Below are 19646 nucleotides of genomic sequence, written 5' to 3'. Positions count from 1 at the left end.
CACAATTAATATAAGAGTTCTTTCATCACACTGGAAACAGAAGGTCAACAGTATCTACACACTAATCTATGTACTCCATAAATAAATATAGTGTGCATACTGTGCACAGTATACAGTACATCAGAAATAGTACGAGTAGTATGATATTCTATTGCCACTGTCCTGCTCACATCAGCAGTTTTATCCTGCAGATGTCAGTATTGATCTGTAACACTGAACTTTATTATTAATCTGAAGGACTTCTCTGAGTGATTGCATGATAACGCTGATTTAAAAACATGCACAGCTCATATTTCACCCCAGAGTCAAAATAAATAAATACATAGAACATTTTAGGACCATAAAGATATTTTCACTGCAATTCAACACATTTTGACATTTTCATTGCTGTTGTTCAAAAACTGTGATTCTCAATACTGAAGGATAATCATCATAATTATACAGTACAACAAATACTAACATTGTGTATAATTTACATAATATACATCATATAATTTTACTGGAATTACAGAAATGATAATTTGTAGGTAAATGTGTTTAATTATCATGAAAATGTCACAATGCAGACATCTTTATGGAACAATATGATTCGTTATTTGATTTTGGGGTGAAATATGACCTGCACATGTTGACAGGTTTCGTGAGATTATCTTTAATATGTCTGTGTGTTATTTCAGTTAATGCACATATTCTGAGAACTGATGTGTGTTTGAGTTGTTTAGATCATTAATTCTGTTTTACAGTTCTTGAAGTTCTGGTGTTTTTTTTGTCTGCAGTTGATTCCAGATCAGTTTGATTTCTCTGATCATATACTGTATGATGTGAGTGTTTCAGCAGGTGCATGTTCTGTCTTGTGTCTTTGTTCATGTGTCGGTGGATTCAGATCTCTGATCCTCTTTAAGGATAACAGACAGACAGACAGACAGGCAGACAGAGGTGAGACAGGATTGTTGTTGTTCAGTCTGAGGCTGGAGTTATATTTCATATTATTGTTAATCAAGTTAACTGCTGATATTTAATTATTTTCGCTTTGAGAAATCATATTTTCCATCTTTCTTCAGTGAGTTTTACTGCTCACAGTGTTAATCTCAACAGGTAAAATAATCACATTTCTAACCAAACCATCCAGTTGCCGACAAGTACACTGCAAAGGATAATTTTCTTCATCAGTATGTCTTGTTTTTCCATGTTAACCCTTAAATGCATTAGTGTTTCACCAAACATTATTACATACTCGGGTCTTTAGAAATTCAGCACATATATATCTGTCACTAATGGATCTACAAAATGCCCAGATAGTCTCAAATTTTCAAAACAGTTTAAAGACCATTAGAAAATAATAGAATAGAATATACTCTGATATATTTTTTATATTTTATATTTATATAACAAAGAAATTATGCAACAAATATAGAACAGGATTCATTACTGTAACACTGAAATTGCATGATACGCAACTGACTATCAAACACATATTGAGCTACACATAATCTACATAATCTACACAAGTATTTTCTTAAGCACTTTTTGAGTCTGAATAGATGCACAATTTACATTATTTCAGCAGTACATCCAAATGACAATAGTCATATCATACTGTTCATGTGTTACACTTGCTATAGTTTACTTAGATGCAGAGGCGCAAAAACCATATATGCAAGGTATGCAATGCATAGGGGCGGCATGTAAAGGGGGGCACCAGCAGCTCACTAAAGGTGGTGCAATCGGTCTCCTCGACCCCTCCAACATCACATCACCCCCCCATCGACCCCTCCAACATCACCCCCCCATCGACCCCTCCAACATCACCCCCCCATCGACCCCTCCAACATCACCCCCCCATCGACCCCCTCCAACATCACCCCCCCATCGACTCCTCCAACATCACCCCCCATCGACCCCTCCAACATTACCCCCACATCAACCCCCTCCAACATCACCCCCCATCGACCCCTCCAACATCACCCCCCATCGACCCCCTCCAACATCACCCCCCATCGACCCCTCCAACATCATCACATTACCCCCCATCGACCCCTCCAACATCATCACATCACCCCCCATCGACCCCTCCAACATCATCATATCACTCCCCCATCGACCCCTCCAACATCATCACATCACCCCCATCGACCCCTCCAACATCACCCCCCATCGACCCCTCCAACATCATCACATCACCCCCCATTGACCCCTCCAACATCACCCCCCATTGACCCCTCTAAAATCATCACATCATCCCCCATCGATCCCTCCAACATCACTCCTCCCTCATCGACTCCTCCAACATCACCCCCCATCGACCCCTCCAATGTCACCCCCCATCGACCCCTCCAACATCACCCCCCATTGACCCCTCTAAAATCATCACATCACCCCCCATCGATCCCTCCAACATCACTCCTCCCTCATCGACCCCTCCAACATCACCCCCCATCGACCCCTCCAATGTCACCCCCATCGACCCCTCCAACATCACCCCCCATCGACCCCTCCAACATCACCCCCACATCGACCCCTCCAACATCACCCCCACATCGACCCCTCCAACATCACCCCCACATCGACCCCTCCAACATCATCACATCAACCCCATTGACCCCTCCAACATCAACCCCTCCAACATTACCCCCTCATCAACCCCTCCAACATCATCACATCACCCCTCCCTCATCGACACCTCCAACATCAGCCCCCCATCGACCCCTCCAAAATATCACATCATCCCCCCATCAACACCTCCAACATCACCCCCATCGACTCCTCCAACATCACCCCTCCATCGACCCCTCCAACATCACCCCCCCATTGACCCCTCTAAAATCATCACATCACCCCCCATCGACCCCTCCAACATCATCACATCACCCCCCATTGACCCCTCCAACATCACCCCCCCATTGACCCCTCTAAAATCATCACATCACCCCCCATCGATCCCTCCAACATCACTCCTCCCTCATCGACCCCTCCAACATCACCCCCCATCGACCCCTCCAATGTCACCCCCATCGACCCCTCCAACATCACCCCCCCATCGACCCCTCCAACATCACCCCCACATCGACCCCTCCAACATCATCACATCACCCCCCATTGACCCCTCCAACATCAACCCCTCCAACATCACCCCTCCTTCATTGACCCCTCCAACATTACCCCCCTCATCGACCCCTCCAACATCATCACATCACCCCTCCCTCATCGACACCTCCAACATCACCCCCCCATTGACCCCTCCAAAATCATCACATCACCCCCCCATTGACCCCTCCAATATCAGTCCCCCCTCATCGACCCCTCCAACATCACCCCTCCTTCATTGACCCCTCCAACATTATCCCCCTCATCGACCCCTCCAACATCACCCCTCATCGACCCCTCCAATATCAGACCCCCCTCATCGACCCCTCCAACATCACCCCTCCCCCATCGACCCCTCCAACATCAGCCCCCCCATCGACCCCTCCAACATCAGCCCCCCCATTGACCCCTCCAATATCAGCCCCCCTCATCGACCCCTCCAACATCAGCCCCCCCTCATCGACCCCTCCAACATCACCCCTCCCTCATCGACCCCTCCAACATCAGCCCCCCCATCGACCCCTCCAACATCACCCCTCCCTCATCGACCCCTCCAAAATCATTTGTCTGAAAACAAATTATATTTATTTAATTGTTTATTACAAGACAAATAAGTACCCTCCAACATCACCCCCCCCCATTGACCCCTTGCTTGACAGATACATGGGGCACAAAATGTAGTTTTCGATACGCGCTCGGAAATGTGTAGTTGTGCCCCTACTTAGATGTTGTTTCTTCGTCACACATCAATGTCAAATGTAAATCAGGTCAATCACTGAAACATCAGCGCCACCTTGAGTAAGAAATAAGTATATTATGTATGTGTGTACACAAATGAGAGACTGATAATTCAACATTGTCACACAGAAAATCAACATGATATAGTTATTTATGGGAATATAGTACTTATTTGTCTGGTAATAAACAATTAAATATCATGTGATAGTAAACTTAAATAGATATTATTTATGGAAGTGCAGAAACATACCTATGGTCTCTAATGACTACTTTTGGTAGTTAAGCCATTATAAAAAAATAAATAAAAATAAATACATTTTGGCCTTTTGTGTGTGTGTGTGTGTCAAACTATTTATAAGAGATAGATTGAGGAATACTAAAGAGGTGTGGGCACAACTCCAAAAAATGGATGAGGTCCCAGGTCAATAAAGACCCGAGGTATGCGTTTAAGGGTTAAAATATCTTTTATAAAAACAAGATAAAATGAGCTGTGAATCAAAATACGATATTGACTTGTTTTCAGACAATGCATATTGAATATACAGCAAGTGTATTTTCTCTTGATACATTGGCAGATTGTTTTCACTTGTTCTAAGCATAAACCTCACTAACTTTAAGCTAGTTTTACTTTTATTTTAAGGAAAAAAACAAGACAAAAAATACTTATAAAGAATATATTTTTTGCATGTAAGTATTCTGTCAATCATGACTCTCAAAACAACCTCAGACGTGTCTGTCAGTCCTGAGACGCTTACAGGCCGTTTATCTGGAATGACATCACCTCTAAATGTGTGTGTGTGAGGATTAAGAAGGTCGTCTGAGGGAGGAGGAGCTTGTGTTGTGTCTTTTCTTGTAAACTGTTTGTCAGGAAGTTCTCCTCAAATACACAGTTGAGATGGAGGATCTGATGGAGCGTTGTGAGGATGAAGGAGCTCGACAGACAGACAGTTACGATTTCATCATCGGTCAGTGAACAATCTCTACATTCAACATCATGTTCTTAATGTGCATTCTTCTGTTGTTTTACAGCACACATCTCAACATATTTCAAATGAGATAAATTATATTTAATAATTACATATTAAGATCAAAAATAGTCTCAAAGTAAATGTATCTTTATTTTAGGATGTTGAGATATTTTTACTGCAAAACAAGACCGACACTTGTTAAGAAAACTGTATTTTACAGTGTGAAAGTGTCTTCAGTTGGATGAAGTTTATAAATGTGAGATAGATTATATTTTGCTTCAAGACATCAGCTTTCATCATGTCTAATTTTGGTGGTACTAAAATATAAGAAATTATGAGTAAAAGATTCAGAGCTCTTGAAATATTATTTGACCAAACTGACCATGTAATAAAATAAAGATTGGTTTGCAGAGAAGGTTTTATTCAGCTCAACATGACACAATTATTTTCATTTTGAATTCAGAAGTGTATTAAATTAAATCTAATGGATCTCAATAGTATTAATTTCTGAGGAAGTGAGGATCATCCAATGGGATTTGCTTGTGCTAATTCCATTCTGCTGTGGGATTAAGGACTATCATATAATCCACGACTCCATATGTCCTGCTGAGATGACGAGAGCTGCGGTCACATTTAAAAACACACGGATACAGTAATTATCTGACTTAATTTATTATGCTGTGATCTTATATATGGCTGAATGTTGGATGAACTGCACACAGTGTTTTACAGACCTGTTACACTCAATATCACGGTTCTGGACCCTCATTATATGAGGTGTTTTTAACTTCGATGTACTTAAGCATTTGATACAATGTACTTATTATGTACATATGTGTTGTTGCACTGTACATACATTTATCCTTCTGAGACCCGAGCGTGACTGCTGTGTGCATTTTTCATTCCCCTTTTTGAACTAGAAACACGCAAAAAAAATAAAAAATATCTAGAGCAAATACTTTTCCTAAAAATTGATGTCCTCATATGTGGACAGTGGGACTAATTGTGAAATTCTAAATAATACCAAGCTATAGAAAGTCAGATTTTTTTTCATTCATCAAATTTTAGGATGAAAATGAGCCTATAGTCCACATACATGATCAATGTGTTTACCAGTGTGCTGTTTCGCAGTAAATCTATGAAACTAGTCGTCATTTTTATTTGTATAGCACTTTTCACAGCGCACATCATTTCAAAGCAGCTTTACAGGAAATCATGCATTAACAGAAAATGAAAACTGTAATATCTATAAAGTCTTAAAGTCCTTATTGTGTAGTTTGATAAAATATGATTGAGAATTGTGTATAAAAATCATTAAATAATTAAATAATAATTGTATTTATAACCCCAGTGAGCTGAAGGCGACTGTGTCAAGGAACACAAAACTCCATAAGATGTTGATTAATGGAGAAAAATAACCTTGGGAGAAACCAGACTCACTGTGGGGGTCAGTTCCCCTCTGACTAACATCATGAATATAATGCCAATATTAGTTATTTATGTGCAGTTCAAGTCATGGTTTAAAATTAGTAAACTAAGTAAGTGTTAAGGGTCTGTGTTTAAACAAAGATTTTGTAAGAACTGTAAGATTAATGACTAATGTCTTTGAAGTTCATCCTGAATTAACTGCAGAAGTTCACATTGACGCATTGTCCTTTGTTAGTTGGCCGATGAAGGCTTTTGTTGGCAATTAATTGATAGTCTATATATTCCATTATAAGAGTGTAGTCCATCATTAGACTGAGGTGATGCAGGCAGAGATCAATGAGGTGCATCTCAGTTCAACCAGCAGGTCATTTTGGTGAGGTTCAGTGGGGACCATCCTAAGGCCAAGGTTCAGGCAGTGGCATATGAAGTATCCCATGTCTTATGGGTAAAGTTGGCATCAGTTCATCCTCTGAAGTCCATCGTAATAGACAGAAGTGATGTCTGGCTAGCACCGATATGAATCCAGATGTTGAGACAGGGAAACAAATAGAATAATATTAGCGTAGATGCAATTCAATTTATTGCCGAGTTATAGATTATGAGAAATGTTTCTGAGAAATGTTTCTGGTTCTGGCAGGCCTAACTAAAGCATCCTAATTGTGAGTTGATGGATAAATTAGGTGTATGACTGGCTAAATAGATGAGTCTTTAGTCTAGAATTAAACTGAGTGAGAGTGTCTGCATCCCGAACAGTGTTAGGCAGACTATTCCATAGTTTAGGAGCCACATAGGAAAAGATCTACCTCCTGTTGTGGATTTTGATATTCTAGGAACTATTAACAGGCCAGAATTTTTTCAAAGCACAGATTGGTATAAAAAATAACACCTAAGTTCTTTGCTGTTGAAGATGATGTAACAGTACATCCATTGAGAGTCAAATTATATTTTAGTGGCTTATTTTTAGACGTTTTTGATCCAATAACTAGTACCCCTGTTTTGTCGGAATTGAGTAGAAGGACATTTCTGGCCATCCAATCTTTGATTGTGAAATTTCGTCGGGTTTAGAAGAAATATAAAGTTGGGTATCGTCGGCATAACAGTTGAAACTTATTCCATGATTCCTGATAATATCTCCCAGGGGAAGCATATATAAGGAGAAAAGCAGAGGCCCTAAAACTGATCCCTGTGGCACTCCATACTTTTGTTTGATTTGACAATTCCTCATTTACACAGACAAAGTGGTAGCGGTCTGCTAAATAGGACCTAAACCATGCTAATTCAAGTACACAAATGCCAACATAATTCTCCAGCCTATTCAAGAGAATGTCATGATCTATTGTGTCGGAGGCAGCACTAAGATCTAAAAGCAGTAGAAGAGAAATGCAGCCGCGATCAGATGATAAGAGCAAGTCATTAGTAACTCTGATGAGTGCAGTCTCTGTACTGTGATGGGGCCTAAAATCCTGACTGAAATTGTTCATATATACCATTTCTCTGTAGAAATGAACATAGTTGGGATGATTATCAGTTCCAGTGTGACAGCTATAATTAACAGCTCATTAGCAAGTGGACTTGTTCCAAGTAGTCTTAAACATGCAATTCTACATCCTTTGTTTAAAAAAAAGAAAAAAAACTTTTTGGGGATCTGGCAATACACAACTATTACAGACTAATCTCCAAACTGCCTTTTATTTCCAAGATTTTGGAGAGAGTTGTTTATTCGCAGCTCTACTCCTATCTAAATACATTTAACATTTTAGACACATTTCAGTCTGGTTTCAGACACTTGCACTGCACTGAATCTGCATTGTTGAAGGTCACTAATGATATTTTTCTCTCCATGGATTCCGGTTCACCTGTCGTCTTAGTTTTATTAGATCTCAGTGACGCGTTCGACACTATCGAGCATAGCATTCTTCTCAATCGTCTTGAGTGTAGGGTTGGCATCCAGGGTGTGGCCTTTCTGTGGTTTTCCTCATATCTAAAAGAAAGGATGCTCTCGGTTAATTTAGGTAATTTTTCTTCTACGTCCACTCAATTACAGTGTGGTGTCCCTCAAGGGTCAATTTTAGGACCCTTGTTGGTTTGCCTGTATATGCTTCCTCTGAGCTCTACTTTTCAGAAGTACAGCATATCTTATCACTGTTATGCTGATGATTCCCAATTTTATTTCCCAGTGAGTGTAGACAAGAATTGTTCATCTGAGAATGCCCTAAATTGCTTCAAAGATATTAAACATTGGCTGGCAAATTATTTTTTACAATTAAATGAAAGCAAAACCAAAGTTCTGATTTTAGGTTCATCCATGCCCTCCTTACCTGGCCTGGTTGCCCAGTTAATTCCTCTGTTGTCAAATTTACAAGATCATGTGAGGAGTCTTGGAATGATTTTAGACTCCTCATTCCTTTTTAATAAGCAGATCAGTGCTGTTGTATAGGGTAGCTTTCCACCGAAGATCTATTCCTAAATTAAAACATTTTCTTTCCAGTAGGACCTGGAAATTGTGCTCCACTCACTTATTTCATCAAGGTTAGACTACTGAAACTCATTGTACATTTGTCTCCCCCAAACTGCGTTATTCCACCTACAGCTAGTTCAAAACGCAGCAGCTAGGCTTTTAACAGGGTCAAGAAAGAGAGATGAAATTTCCCCGGTTTTAGGATCTATACACTGGCTTCCTGTGAAATTCAGGGTAGATTTTAAAATTCTGATTTATGTCTACAAGGCTCTATCTGGTCTCGCGCCCCAATATATCAGTGACCTTCTCCCTTACTCCCCCACCAGAGCGCTCAGGTCTTCTGATCAACTTCTATTGAAGGGCCCTCGTTGCCGCTATAGATCTAAGGGTGAACGTGCCTTTTCTGTGATCGGTCCTAATCTATGGAGTAGTTTCCCTTTCCATGTGAGGTCAGCTTCATCATTAGCCATTTTTAAATCTTCTTTAAAAACATATTTTTATTCTGTAGCTTTTTAATAGATCGTTGAATAGTTTGAAACGGATAAATACATGATGCTGTATTTGGAGGTTTTTATTTTTTTATATTTGTTTTATATTTAACTTTAAATCAATCTGTTTTCACAAGTCATTATTTATTAATTTGTTTAATCTGTAAAGCAACTTCTGTTGTTTTTAAATGTGCTCTATAAATAAAGGTTGACTTGACACTACATTTTTTCTGGTATTTTTGACATAAATGGGAGATTGTAAATCAGTCTATAATTAGCCAGTTCTCCAGGATCAAACTGTGGCTTCTTAATAAGCGGTTTGATAACTGCCATTTTAAAGTTTCTATGAAAATGTCTTAAGGATAGTGAGGAGTTAATAATATTAAGAAGAGGTTCTGAGATTACAGGGAATACCTCTTTTAAGATCTTAGTTGGTATTGGATCTAACATACATGTTGTGGCTTTTGATTTTTTTTAATAAGTTTTGATTGCTCTTCATGACCTATGACAGTGAAGGATTGAAGTTGCTCCTGAGGAAAATTATGAGACACTGTTTTCTGAGGTATTGTGACAGTTGATTGCATAATTCCAATTTTATATCTGATGATTTCTATTTTATCAGTGAAGAAATTCATGACGTCATTACTATTGTGCTGCGACGGAATACCTGGTTCAGTCGAGGCTTTATTCCTAACCAATTTATCCACAGTACTGAATAAACACCTAGGATTGTTGTGGTTATTTTCTATGAGTTTGCTAAAATATGCTGAGCTGGCAGCTTTTAGTGCCTGTCTGTAGCTACAGACACTATCCTTCCATGCACCGTGAAATACCTCTAATTTTGTATTCTTCCACTTGCGCTCCATTTTCGGAGCTGCTCTCTTGAGAGCATGAGTGTGATCATTGTACCATGGTGTGGGGCTTTTTTCTTGAATTTTCTTTAATCGAAGGGGGGCGACACTATCAAGAGTGCTAGAGAAGACAGTATTTATATTTTCTGTTATTTCATCAAGTTCTTCTAGACTTTTTGACTTAATGAGTATGTGAGATAAATCTGGAAGATTATTAGTGAAGCTATCTGTAGTGGTTGAAAGAATAGATTCTACCTGAACGATAGCATGGTGTAGATTGAGTGACATTTGCTGATCACAGCATACAAAAGACGAGGTAATGATCTGAGATGTCATCGCTCTGCGGCAGAATTTCTATAGTATCAACATCAACTCCACATGACAGAATTAAATCTAGCGTATGATTATGGCGATGAGTTGGTCCAGCCACATTTTGTCTGACTGCAAGAGAGTTGAGAATATCGATAAATGCTAATCCCAATGTGTCATTTTAATTATCTATGTGAATGTTAAAGTCACCAACAATTAAAGCTCTATCTACAGTAACTACTAGATCTGATAGAAAAATTAGCAAATTCACCAAGGAAACAAGAGTAAAGCCCGGGTGATCTATATACTGTAGCAAGCGCAAAAGATGACAGACTTTTTATTTGTATCTGATGGTGTTGCATTAAGCATTATTAGTTCAAAAGACTTAGACTTGTGTTTGGTAGTTCGGGGAACAGACACAGTCTCTATATGATATCTTGGTGATACAGTCTCTATGTGTTGTAGTTTATGTGAACTGTGTGATGTCTCAAGGCAGCTAGCAGATGTTCGGATTAACCAGTTTGTCTGCTTCCTGACCTGGGCCCCAGTTAGTCAAATACTATCACTATTAAGACTATGAGCCAAATTACTAGAGAGGAGAGCGGCACCTTCCCTGGAGGAATGGAGTCCGTCTCTCTTTAGCAGGTCAGGACTACCCCAAAAACTCTTCCAATTGTCTATAAATCATGTGCTATTCTCCGGACACCATTCAGACATCCAGCCATTCAGTGACACTAATCTACTATAAACCTTATCACCACGATGAGCAGGGAGGGACCAGAGCATATTACAGAGTCTGACAACCTTTTTGCAAGTTCACACACCTCTTTAACATTATCTCTAGTGATCTCCGACTGGCGAAGCCGGACATCATTAGTGCCGACATGAATAACAATTTTAGAAAATCTACATTTAGCATTAGCTAGCACTTATAAATTTGATCTGATGTCAGACTCCCGAGCTGCTGAAATGCATTTTACAATGGTGGCTGGAGGCTTTATTTCCACGTTCCTTACAATAGAATCACCAATAACTAGGGCTCTTTCAACATGATTCTCAGTGGGTGCATCACTGAGTGGGAAATCGCAGGATAAAATCGACTGGAAACCCTAACAGGAATGAGAGAGTGGTGTCGCTTTGCTGAGCGAGTATGCTGCCGAGACGTCACCCAAATATCCTGCTGCGGGGGCTCTTCAGCTGGAACCAAAGTGTGTTGCTTGCTGTACTACCTGCATCCGAAACAGTATCTACCAGCTTCTCTTTCTCACTGACCTCCACTAGTGTTCGGATGCATGTCTCTAACTCTTTAGCCTTCTCCGTCAACTAATTGAATTAAAATTATGCATAGCCTATAGCGAAGCCAAAACGCAATGTCCACACATGTGGATGTGGGGTCTCAGGAGGTTATAGTATCTGCATCTGTAGTTACACTGTTATCCTTAACCCTAATATAACCCCTGACTTCTAACCTAACCCTACACGTACCTGAACCTCAGTAGCAGCAGTATTTTGGAGAACAACATGTAGTTACACAATAAGTACATTGTATTTTATCTATTTTAATGTTAGTACATAGTAAATAAAGACACTTCATATAAAGTGGGACCTCATATGGTCTCATTGTTCACCCTGATATCACAAGAAAACACTCCATATACAATGCAATGTGACTGTGGATGTGTATTGTGCTAGTAAAGGCTGTTGTTTTGTGTTTCAGATGATCAGAGCTGTCATACAAGTGGTCTGGAGGTGTGCGATCGTCTGACGTTCCTGGAGCAGCGTGTTCAGATGCAAGATGACGAGGTCCAGCTGTTAAAGATGACGATGGCTGATGTGCTGAAGAGACTGAACATCTCAGAGGAGCAAACAGCATCGCTCACAAAGAAAACTACAAATAAAGGTACAAACATACACACATATATACATATGCTGTCCTGCAAAGACACAACTCCATTTCTACACCAGCACTGAAACTAAGTGTTTTTTTGCAGTTACTGTAATTTTCACTCTGAATCTGATCATAGTTCTGTGTCACAGGATAAATCACCGGCAAAGATACCTGATTCCACTCATTACTCAATCTGTGTTTAGCATTTATGGGGCACAATAAAGTATCCAGACACATCTTTGGAGATGGAAATCGTAAATATTCTGATTCTGATTCCACATGGCAAATTATTTTTGTACTTTTGAGGAAGCACACACTTTTTTTTAATTATTAAAACCCATTTATTACAACAAACCTCTGTTGTGAATGTGTATCTTTAACTACAAGTTATCATATGCTGAAACAGTCAGTAATTACAGTGATATAACAGTGCTCTGTTTATTTTGAGCTGAGAATGTGATGAAAGTAAAGACTTGTTCAGTGAATAAGTAAAGCATCGCTCTAATTGATTCAGTCAGTAAATGAGTCATTCGTTTCAAACTAATAATTCAGACTGATTTGTGAGTCACTTACCAATTCATATTTATATATATTTTTCAGATTATTATTTTTTTTTTTATGGAAATGGTTCTGAAAACGACCGGTTCTTTATTCTCAACCCATAACAAATGCAATATACAGTGTGTATATATACACTCACTGGCCACTTTATTAGGTACACATGTACATCTACTAATTCATGCAGATACGGGTCAGGAGCTTCATCAGAATGGGGAAGAAATGTGATCTCAGTGATTTGGAGCGTGGCATGATTGTTGGTGCCAGACGGGCTGGTTTGAGTATTTCTGGGATTTTCACACACAACAGTCTCTAGAATTTACTCAGAATGGTGCCAAAAACAAAAAACATCCAGTGAGCGACAGTTCTGTGGATAGAAACACCTTGTTGATGAGAGAGGTTACCAGACTGGTTTGAACTGATAAAGTCTACGGTAACTCAGATAACCACTCTGTACAATTGTGCTGAGAAGAATGTCATCTCTGAATACACAACATGTCGAACCTTGAGGTGGCAAAAGCAGAATACCATGCTGGGTTCCACTTCTGTCAGCCAAGAACAGAAAACTGAGGCTGCAGAGTGGTTCTACCATCTGTGTGCCTCAGCAGAAATCCAGTTTTGTCAGACCAGGCGATGTTTTTCCAATCATCTACTGTCCAGTTTTGGTGAGCCTGTGCCCACTGCAACCTCAGTTTCCTGTTCTAAGCTGACAGTAGTGGTACCCGGAGGGGTTTTCTGCTGCTGTAGCCCATCTGCCTCAATGTTCGACATGTTGTATGTTCAGAAATGCTTTTCTGCATAGAACTGTTGTAACACATGTTTATTTGGGTTATTGTCACCTTCCTGTCCGCTTGGACCAGTCTGGCCATTCTCCATTGACCTGTGTCATTAATAAGCCATTTTCGTCGCTTTTGGATGTTTTTTTGTTTTTCGCACCATTCTGTATACACTCTAGACCAGAGGTCAGCAACATTTTTGACATGGAGTGCCATTTTTTATTTTCCTGGTCAATGGCTGTGCCGAAGTTTTGCCAAAGTTTGAGTCCACTAGTGAAAATGTTTCTATTTTGCATTTTTTTTCTATTTAAATCATTTCGTTTTCATTACAAATGATATTATCAGCATAACAGTTTATTTAAATTTGTGCAAAACCTGCATGTGAATTTTCACAGAGCATCTTGTGAAAGTGCTTTAATGAAAGAAAACCTGTCCTTTCGTACAAAATGTGTTAACACAGTTAAAGTCACAAATTTGTTTATTTGATTACTGATCACGAAATTGCGTGGAATCTTAAATGTTTCTTATATTATGTCATACATTTTCGAAAATCACACAGAGGGGTAATCACTAGCACGCCAGCAACGGTGAGAGATGAGCAGACTATTGTATTTGTGTGAAGTTTTTCACACCTGCATTTCAATCTGCATCTTGATGTAATCCTTCCTCATGTTCACGTGGTGTGATTTCATCAGCTGAATGAGAGACTAAACAGTATTAAAGTGTGACGAGACTCGCGTGTGCAAGCCATTCGCACATCACAAGCCGATCACCTATTCAGCCCTTTTCGATGAATCGCACCTGCAAAATCCTAAAACTTTATTTCCAAGTTTAATTTATATTTTGAATAGACTCCGATTTTTGAACCCCACGATGTGTGTTTTTCTCTTTTAATCGTTTAATGTAATTTTGAGTGTGAGCATGGTTTAAGGACGGTGCACCTGTATGTGAAATCTCAGTTGTTCTGAAAGCAAAGAGAAACAAATGAAACATGAAATGTAGACTGTCATGTGCAGCCTGACCGAAGCAAAGCGGGCGCATTTACTTGCGTGATTAACCAAAAGTGAAGTGCTGCTTAAAGTAGCGTCTCTAGGTTCATTTGATATGCTACTTTAAAAAATCTGTTCATCTTTCGTGATGTCCACATATGTGGATTTTGGGATATTATTCCCTCAAAAGTGGAAAAAACATGTTAGTTACTTTGAATAATTTTCATCATAAACAAATCTGTGGTTTTATTTTGCTTAATTTTAATATAAATGTTGTTATATTTTATTTTGTTATCACTGTACAATACGGTTCTATTCATTAACATTAATAAATGCATTCCTATATTTACTGAACAATATCACATTGAGAATTAGTGTATTCATGCAAAAACTGGAAAATGTGTCTTTCAGAGTCTTTATATGGAGTTAGGATGAAAATAAGGTTAATTTCAAACTGTTCTGAGACCAGTGCAGACAGACAGCACACTGGAGGTTAAGTCATGCACTAAATAGGGAGCAAGGGAGCATCCTATAGCTCTCTATGCAGTTAAGTGCATTCACTCCTAAAATCTGATCAAAAGTTCAGTTTCAGGCTGCAGATGATGTTTGGATCACTCAACATGTTTGACAGACATGTGACAATGATAATCAGTACATAGATTCAGAATTTATAATGTATCATTTTATTTTAACATGATTGACAGTGATTGGATGATGCTGGACATTACTTTGAATCTGAATTAATTATGATAATTTCTGATGTAATGTCTGTGACGTCTCAAAAACATGAATAATCAACACTCCTGGAAACATCATAAACTATTTGATGAAAAAAATCTATTTCAATAAATTTCTGTAGCTTAGTGTTATTTAAAATGTCACAACCAGCACATTTTCTTGACAGGTCTGGTGAGAAACACATGTCGTTTGACTGCTTCTACTCTTACTGTATATCTGACTCTGTTTGTTGTTCTAGCGGCTCGTCCGGCGTCTCTGACTCTTCCTCCTAAAGCAGCATCATCACTGAAGAAGAGCTTCAGCTCCACACTGCCCTCCTCACCATCAACCAGGAACTACAACCCCTCACAGGCCAGCAGGAGGTCATTATACTGCCTTCATCATCATCGTCATCATCATCATCATCAGTGTGAATTACACCTGATCTTTACTGTCTGTCTGTTTGCAGAACTGGCAGTGCTAAAGACAGTCTGAGTGGTTCAACAAGTGGTAAAACTCAGACGACTACCTGCAAAAAACTAGAGACGTAAGTAAACAACTAGTGTTGGTAAAAATTTCCTCATTGATGTCATAACTGACCTCTCTCTCTCTCTCTCTCTCTCTGTCTCTCTCTCTCTCTCTATCCCCCCCTCCCCCCTCGACATGTTCCCTTTTAATTAGCAAACCAAAGGAAGCAAGTTCAAGCATCGTAGGTGAGCAAATCACATAATAAAGTAATTCTGTGAGTTCTATACTCCATTCAGTCTTTCATTTGCAACAATTAAAGGTGGTAACATAAAACTAAAGGAACATGCAACAAACTAACAGTTTGCTAGTTTCTTGTAAAATCATGTAACATTAAAGGAATAGTTCACCCTGAAATAACAATTCTCTCATCATTTATTCACCCTCAAGTCATCTCAAACTCCTATGACTTTGAAGATATTTCAATGGAGATATGAGGTTGTAACGGTGAAGGGATGGGCAAGGAGGAGGTGGGAACCGGCAGAACAGTCAACGTAAACTTTAATGACATAAACTCAACTTAAAACAACATAAAACACATAGACGCACACACACAGCAGCCGTGTGTGTCTCTCGAACTGGCACCTCCGACTCGTCTCTGTTCCCCTCCTGGCTGATTAGCCCGATTCAGGGCCGGGCATGTGTCCTCACGGCCCAGCCCTCCTCCTCGTCACAGAGGTGTTTATATCGACACAATGCAAGTCAATGGGGTCCAAAAAGCACATAAAGGCATCATAAAGGTAATCCATACAACTCCAATGGTGTAATCCATGTCTTCTGAAGCAATACAATCAGTTTTAGTGAGAAAAAGACCAAAATGTAACTCCCTTTTTCCCATAGTGTATATGTGTGTGTGTGTGTATGTGTGTTTGTGTGGGTGTGTAGTGTGTGTGTGTAGTGTATATATGTGTGTAGTGTATATATGTTTGTAGTGTATATTGGTGTAGTGTATATATGTGTGTGTAGTGTATGTGTGTGTGTGTGTGTGTGTATATTGGTGTAGTGTAAGTGTGTGTGTGTGTGTTGGTGTAGTGTATATGTGTGTGTGTGTGTATATTGGTGTTGTGTATATGTGTGTAGTGTGTGTGTGTGTGTATGTGTGTGTAGTGTGTGTGTGTATATGTGTGTTGTGTATGTGTGTAGTGTGTGTGTGTATATATGTGTCTAGTGTATATATGTGTGTGTGTATATTAGTGGTGTATATGTGTGTGTAGTGTGTATATGTGTGTTTGTGTATATATGTGTGTGTGTGTGTGTAGTGTATATGTGTGTGTATATGTGTGTTTTCACTATAAATCTTGACATCTGCAGTCTTCTTTGGTGCAATCATGATTTGATGCTCGATTACACTTCCTCACACTTGAGACCCCATTGACTTGCATTATATGGATATAAATACATCATATATCATTGAAAATATCTTTGTTTGTGTTCAGCAGAAAAAACAAACACATAGGAGTTTGAGACGGAATAAGAGGGAATTATAAATTTTGGGTGAACGATTCCTTTGAAACAATGCAGCTGCATAAATTCTGAATAATTCATTTGGCCATCTGTGCAGTAGAAATCAATTTATTTCTATTTTTTAGGATCAAGACGTGTGACTCACTATAAAGGTAAGTCTCATACCAAATCATACACAATCACTCAATATTGTGTATATAGAATAATTCAGATATCTACATAAAAGAATGGTGTAATGCACATTCAGTTCAGTTATTACAAAATAAACCCAACATGGTGATCAGAACCTCTACCTGAAACTGACTGTACATTGTCCCACTTATTCCACATCTGAAGTGAATAAATGGACATGAAATGTTGATTTGAGTGTAATGAGTTTATTATGTGAAAAGAGAGTGTGACACAATAGATCTGCAACTTTAGCACAGATATGGAGAAAATCACATGAAACAAGAGTCAATTATACAGTTTACAGTCATTAATCATTATCAAGTTTTCCACAGAGACATGTAATAAATGCACATATTTAATGTAATATCATCTCTTAACAGCTCAGCTCTCTCAATGTGTTCTTCTTCATTCTCCTCTTCTGCACCTCTGTCCTGCCCCCTTCACTTTGTGACTATGCAGATCTGTCTGAGCCCCCTGTCAAGAAGGACTGGATCTTCTGACCCTACAGCCCAATATGTTTCCCCCCGCGAGCGGACCGCCTGCAGTGAGAGCAGCTGTAGTAAAGAGTAAAACAGTAGATGAGAGAAACTCTGCGTTTACTGTCCTCCTGCAGAAGAGTTCCTGTCAAACACCCGTCTCACCCCTCCTGACCCCAAACTACAAGAGTCCCATTAAATCACCCAGTCAGTACTTCCAGATCTGTTACTGAACACAGCAAGAGTTTCATCACAAAACATTAAATGAGTTGGATTAGTATTCATTAGTTGCTCATTGTCTGGAGAATGAAGAATGATTTGCAGGCTAATTAATTAGTTTTGGATGCAGAATAAAAAATACAAGTGAAAATCATGCTGTGGTTGATATTCTTTAAATTACCAATATATACTTCTCAGACAGACAGACAGACAGATAGATACATACATACATATGATTGATCATTCTGCCAAACACTTACCATATGTGTGTTTCTTCATCTTCAGGCTATTTAATCTCTCAGGAGTTGATTTTCTTAAAACAAACAGATTTCAAATTTTTTTTGTCTCATTAAAACTGAGTTGGAAACTTTTTACCAGGCCTTCATAATTTATTTTTGGTACTTTTCAAATTATTTTATGTCTAGATTTGACTGTTTTAGACTTCAGACCCAGACTTCCTAAATGAACCCTCCTATAGTATTGAAAAATGGCACCTCCCTTTTTTGACCGGAACGGTCAGATGAGTATCCCTTTTTTTAAAATGTTTTTATTTTGATGATGATAATGATACCATTTCTTCTTCCCTGAAGGAAGAACAATAACATTCTGCATTTCTTTTGGAATTTTATGCTATTTTAATCTTATTTACATGTACATTTCTACATTTTACCATTCATTTGCATATACAAATAAGCTAATTTTTGAAAAGAAAAACTAAATTCAGAACCTACACTTCTATAAGTTGAAACATGAAGAAAATATGAGAATGTGTCATAAATTGGGGGCAGATTGCTGATCATCTGGTGAACAAAATATAAATAACATGACTTGAACATCATGTCATGCCAGTAACAGCCAGTAGATGTCTGTAGACACATACTGTGTAGTCTGATGACTTATTGTAAACTAATTTTATATTTTATCACAAGATATGCATTTGATATATATTTAAACATTATCAAACTATTATTTGTCAAAGTTTAGCATTTTAAATTGATTTGAAGTGTCAGTTTTTGCAGTTAATGTCATTATGTTTGCAATCAAACCTGACCATGGTGTTACAAAGAGAAGACACAGAATAAACATTTTTATACCAATAATTTATTTCAAACATAAACATTTAATAACTCAAAGTAAATGCATCATAATGTCAAGAAAACGAACATCAAGAAACAGAAATAAACTGCAAAATTGTTAAAGTTCAATTGGAGTATAAAACAGAAGAATCAGAGTAAACATTTTGGAATTTCAAACTTTCTATTGTAAAAATGTATTTTGCAAACGTGCGTGTGTGAGTTTGTGTGTGTATATGTGTGTGTAGTGTATCTGTGTGTGTGTATATGTGTGTAGTGTATCTGTGTGTGTGTGTGTGTGTGTATGTGTGTAGTGTATCTGTGTGTGTGTATATGTGTGTAGTGTATATGTATGTGTGTAGTGTATATGTGTGTAGTGTATATGTGTGTGTGTAGTGTATATGTGTGTAGTGTATGTGTGTGTGTGTATATGTGTGTAGTGTGTGTGTGTGTAGTGTGTGTGTGT

General features: G+C 38.7%; 2 protein-coding genes across 3 annotated transcripts in view; one reads left to right on the top strand and one right to left on the bottom strand.

The window, feature by feature from the left end:
- LOC127409695 (CLOCK-interacting pacemaker-like) overlaps positions 1–19646 on the bottom strand; it is a 287186-nt gene that overhangs the window by 61937 nt on the left and 205603 nt on the right. The window lies entirely within an intron of this gene.
- On the top strand, positions 3698–18838 carry LOC127409744 (echinoderm microtubule-associated protein-like 1). Of its 2 annotated transcripts, none has more exons than XM_051644505.1 (7): positions 3698–4787; positions 12042–12224; positions 15512–15635; positions 15722–15799; positions 15934–15965; positions 17367–17393; positions 17872–18838. In XM_051644505.1, the coding sequence occupies exons 1-7, from the start codon at positions 4718–4720 to the stop codon at positions 17910–17912; spliced, it is 555 nt and encodes a 184-aa protein (XP_051500465.1). In that variant the 5' UTR covers positions 3698–4717; the 3' UTR covers positions 17913–18838. The 2 variants fall into 2 exon arrangements, with proteins under 2 accessions (XP_051500465.1, XP_051500466.1); XM_051644506.1 differs by having other exon boundaries at positions 3705–4787; positions 15944–15965.

Source organism: Myxocyprinus asiaticus, chromosome 19 (assembly GCF_019703515.2).
Source record: "Myxocyprinus asiaticus isolate MX2 ecotype Aquarium Trade chromosome 19, UBuf_Myxa_2, whole genome shotgun sequence".
Taxonomy (NCBI): domain Eukaryota; kingdom Metazoa; phylum Chordata; class Actinopteri; order Cypriniformes; family Catostomidae; genus Myxocyprinus; species Myxocyprinus asiaticus.
Note: the sequence above shows the minus strand (reverse complement) of the source record. Positions and strands in the feature narration are given on the sequence as shown.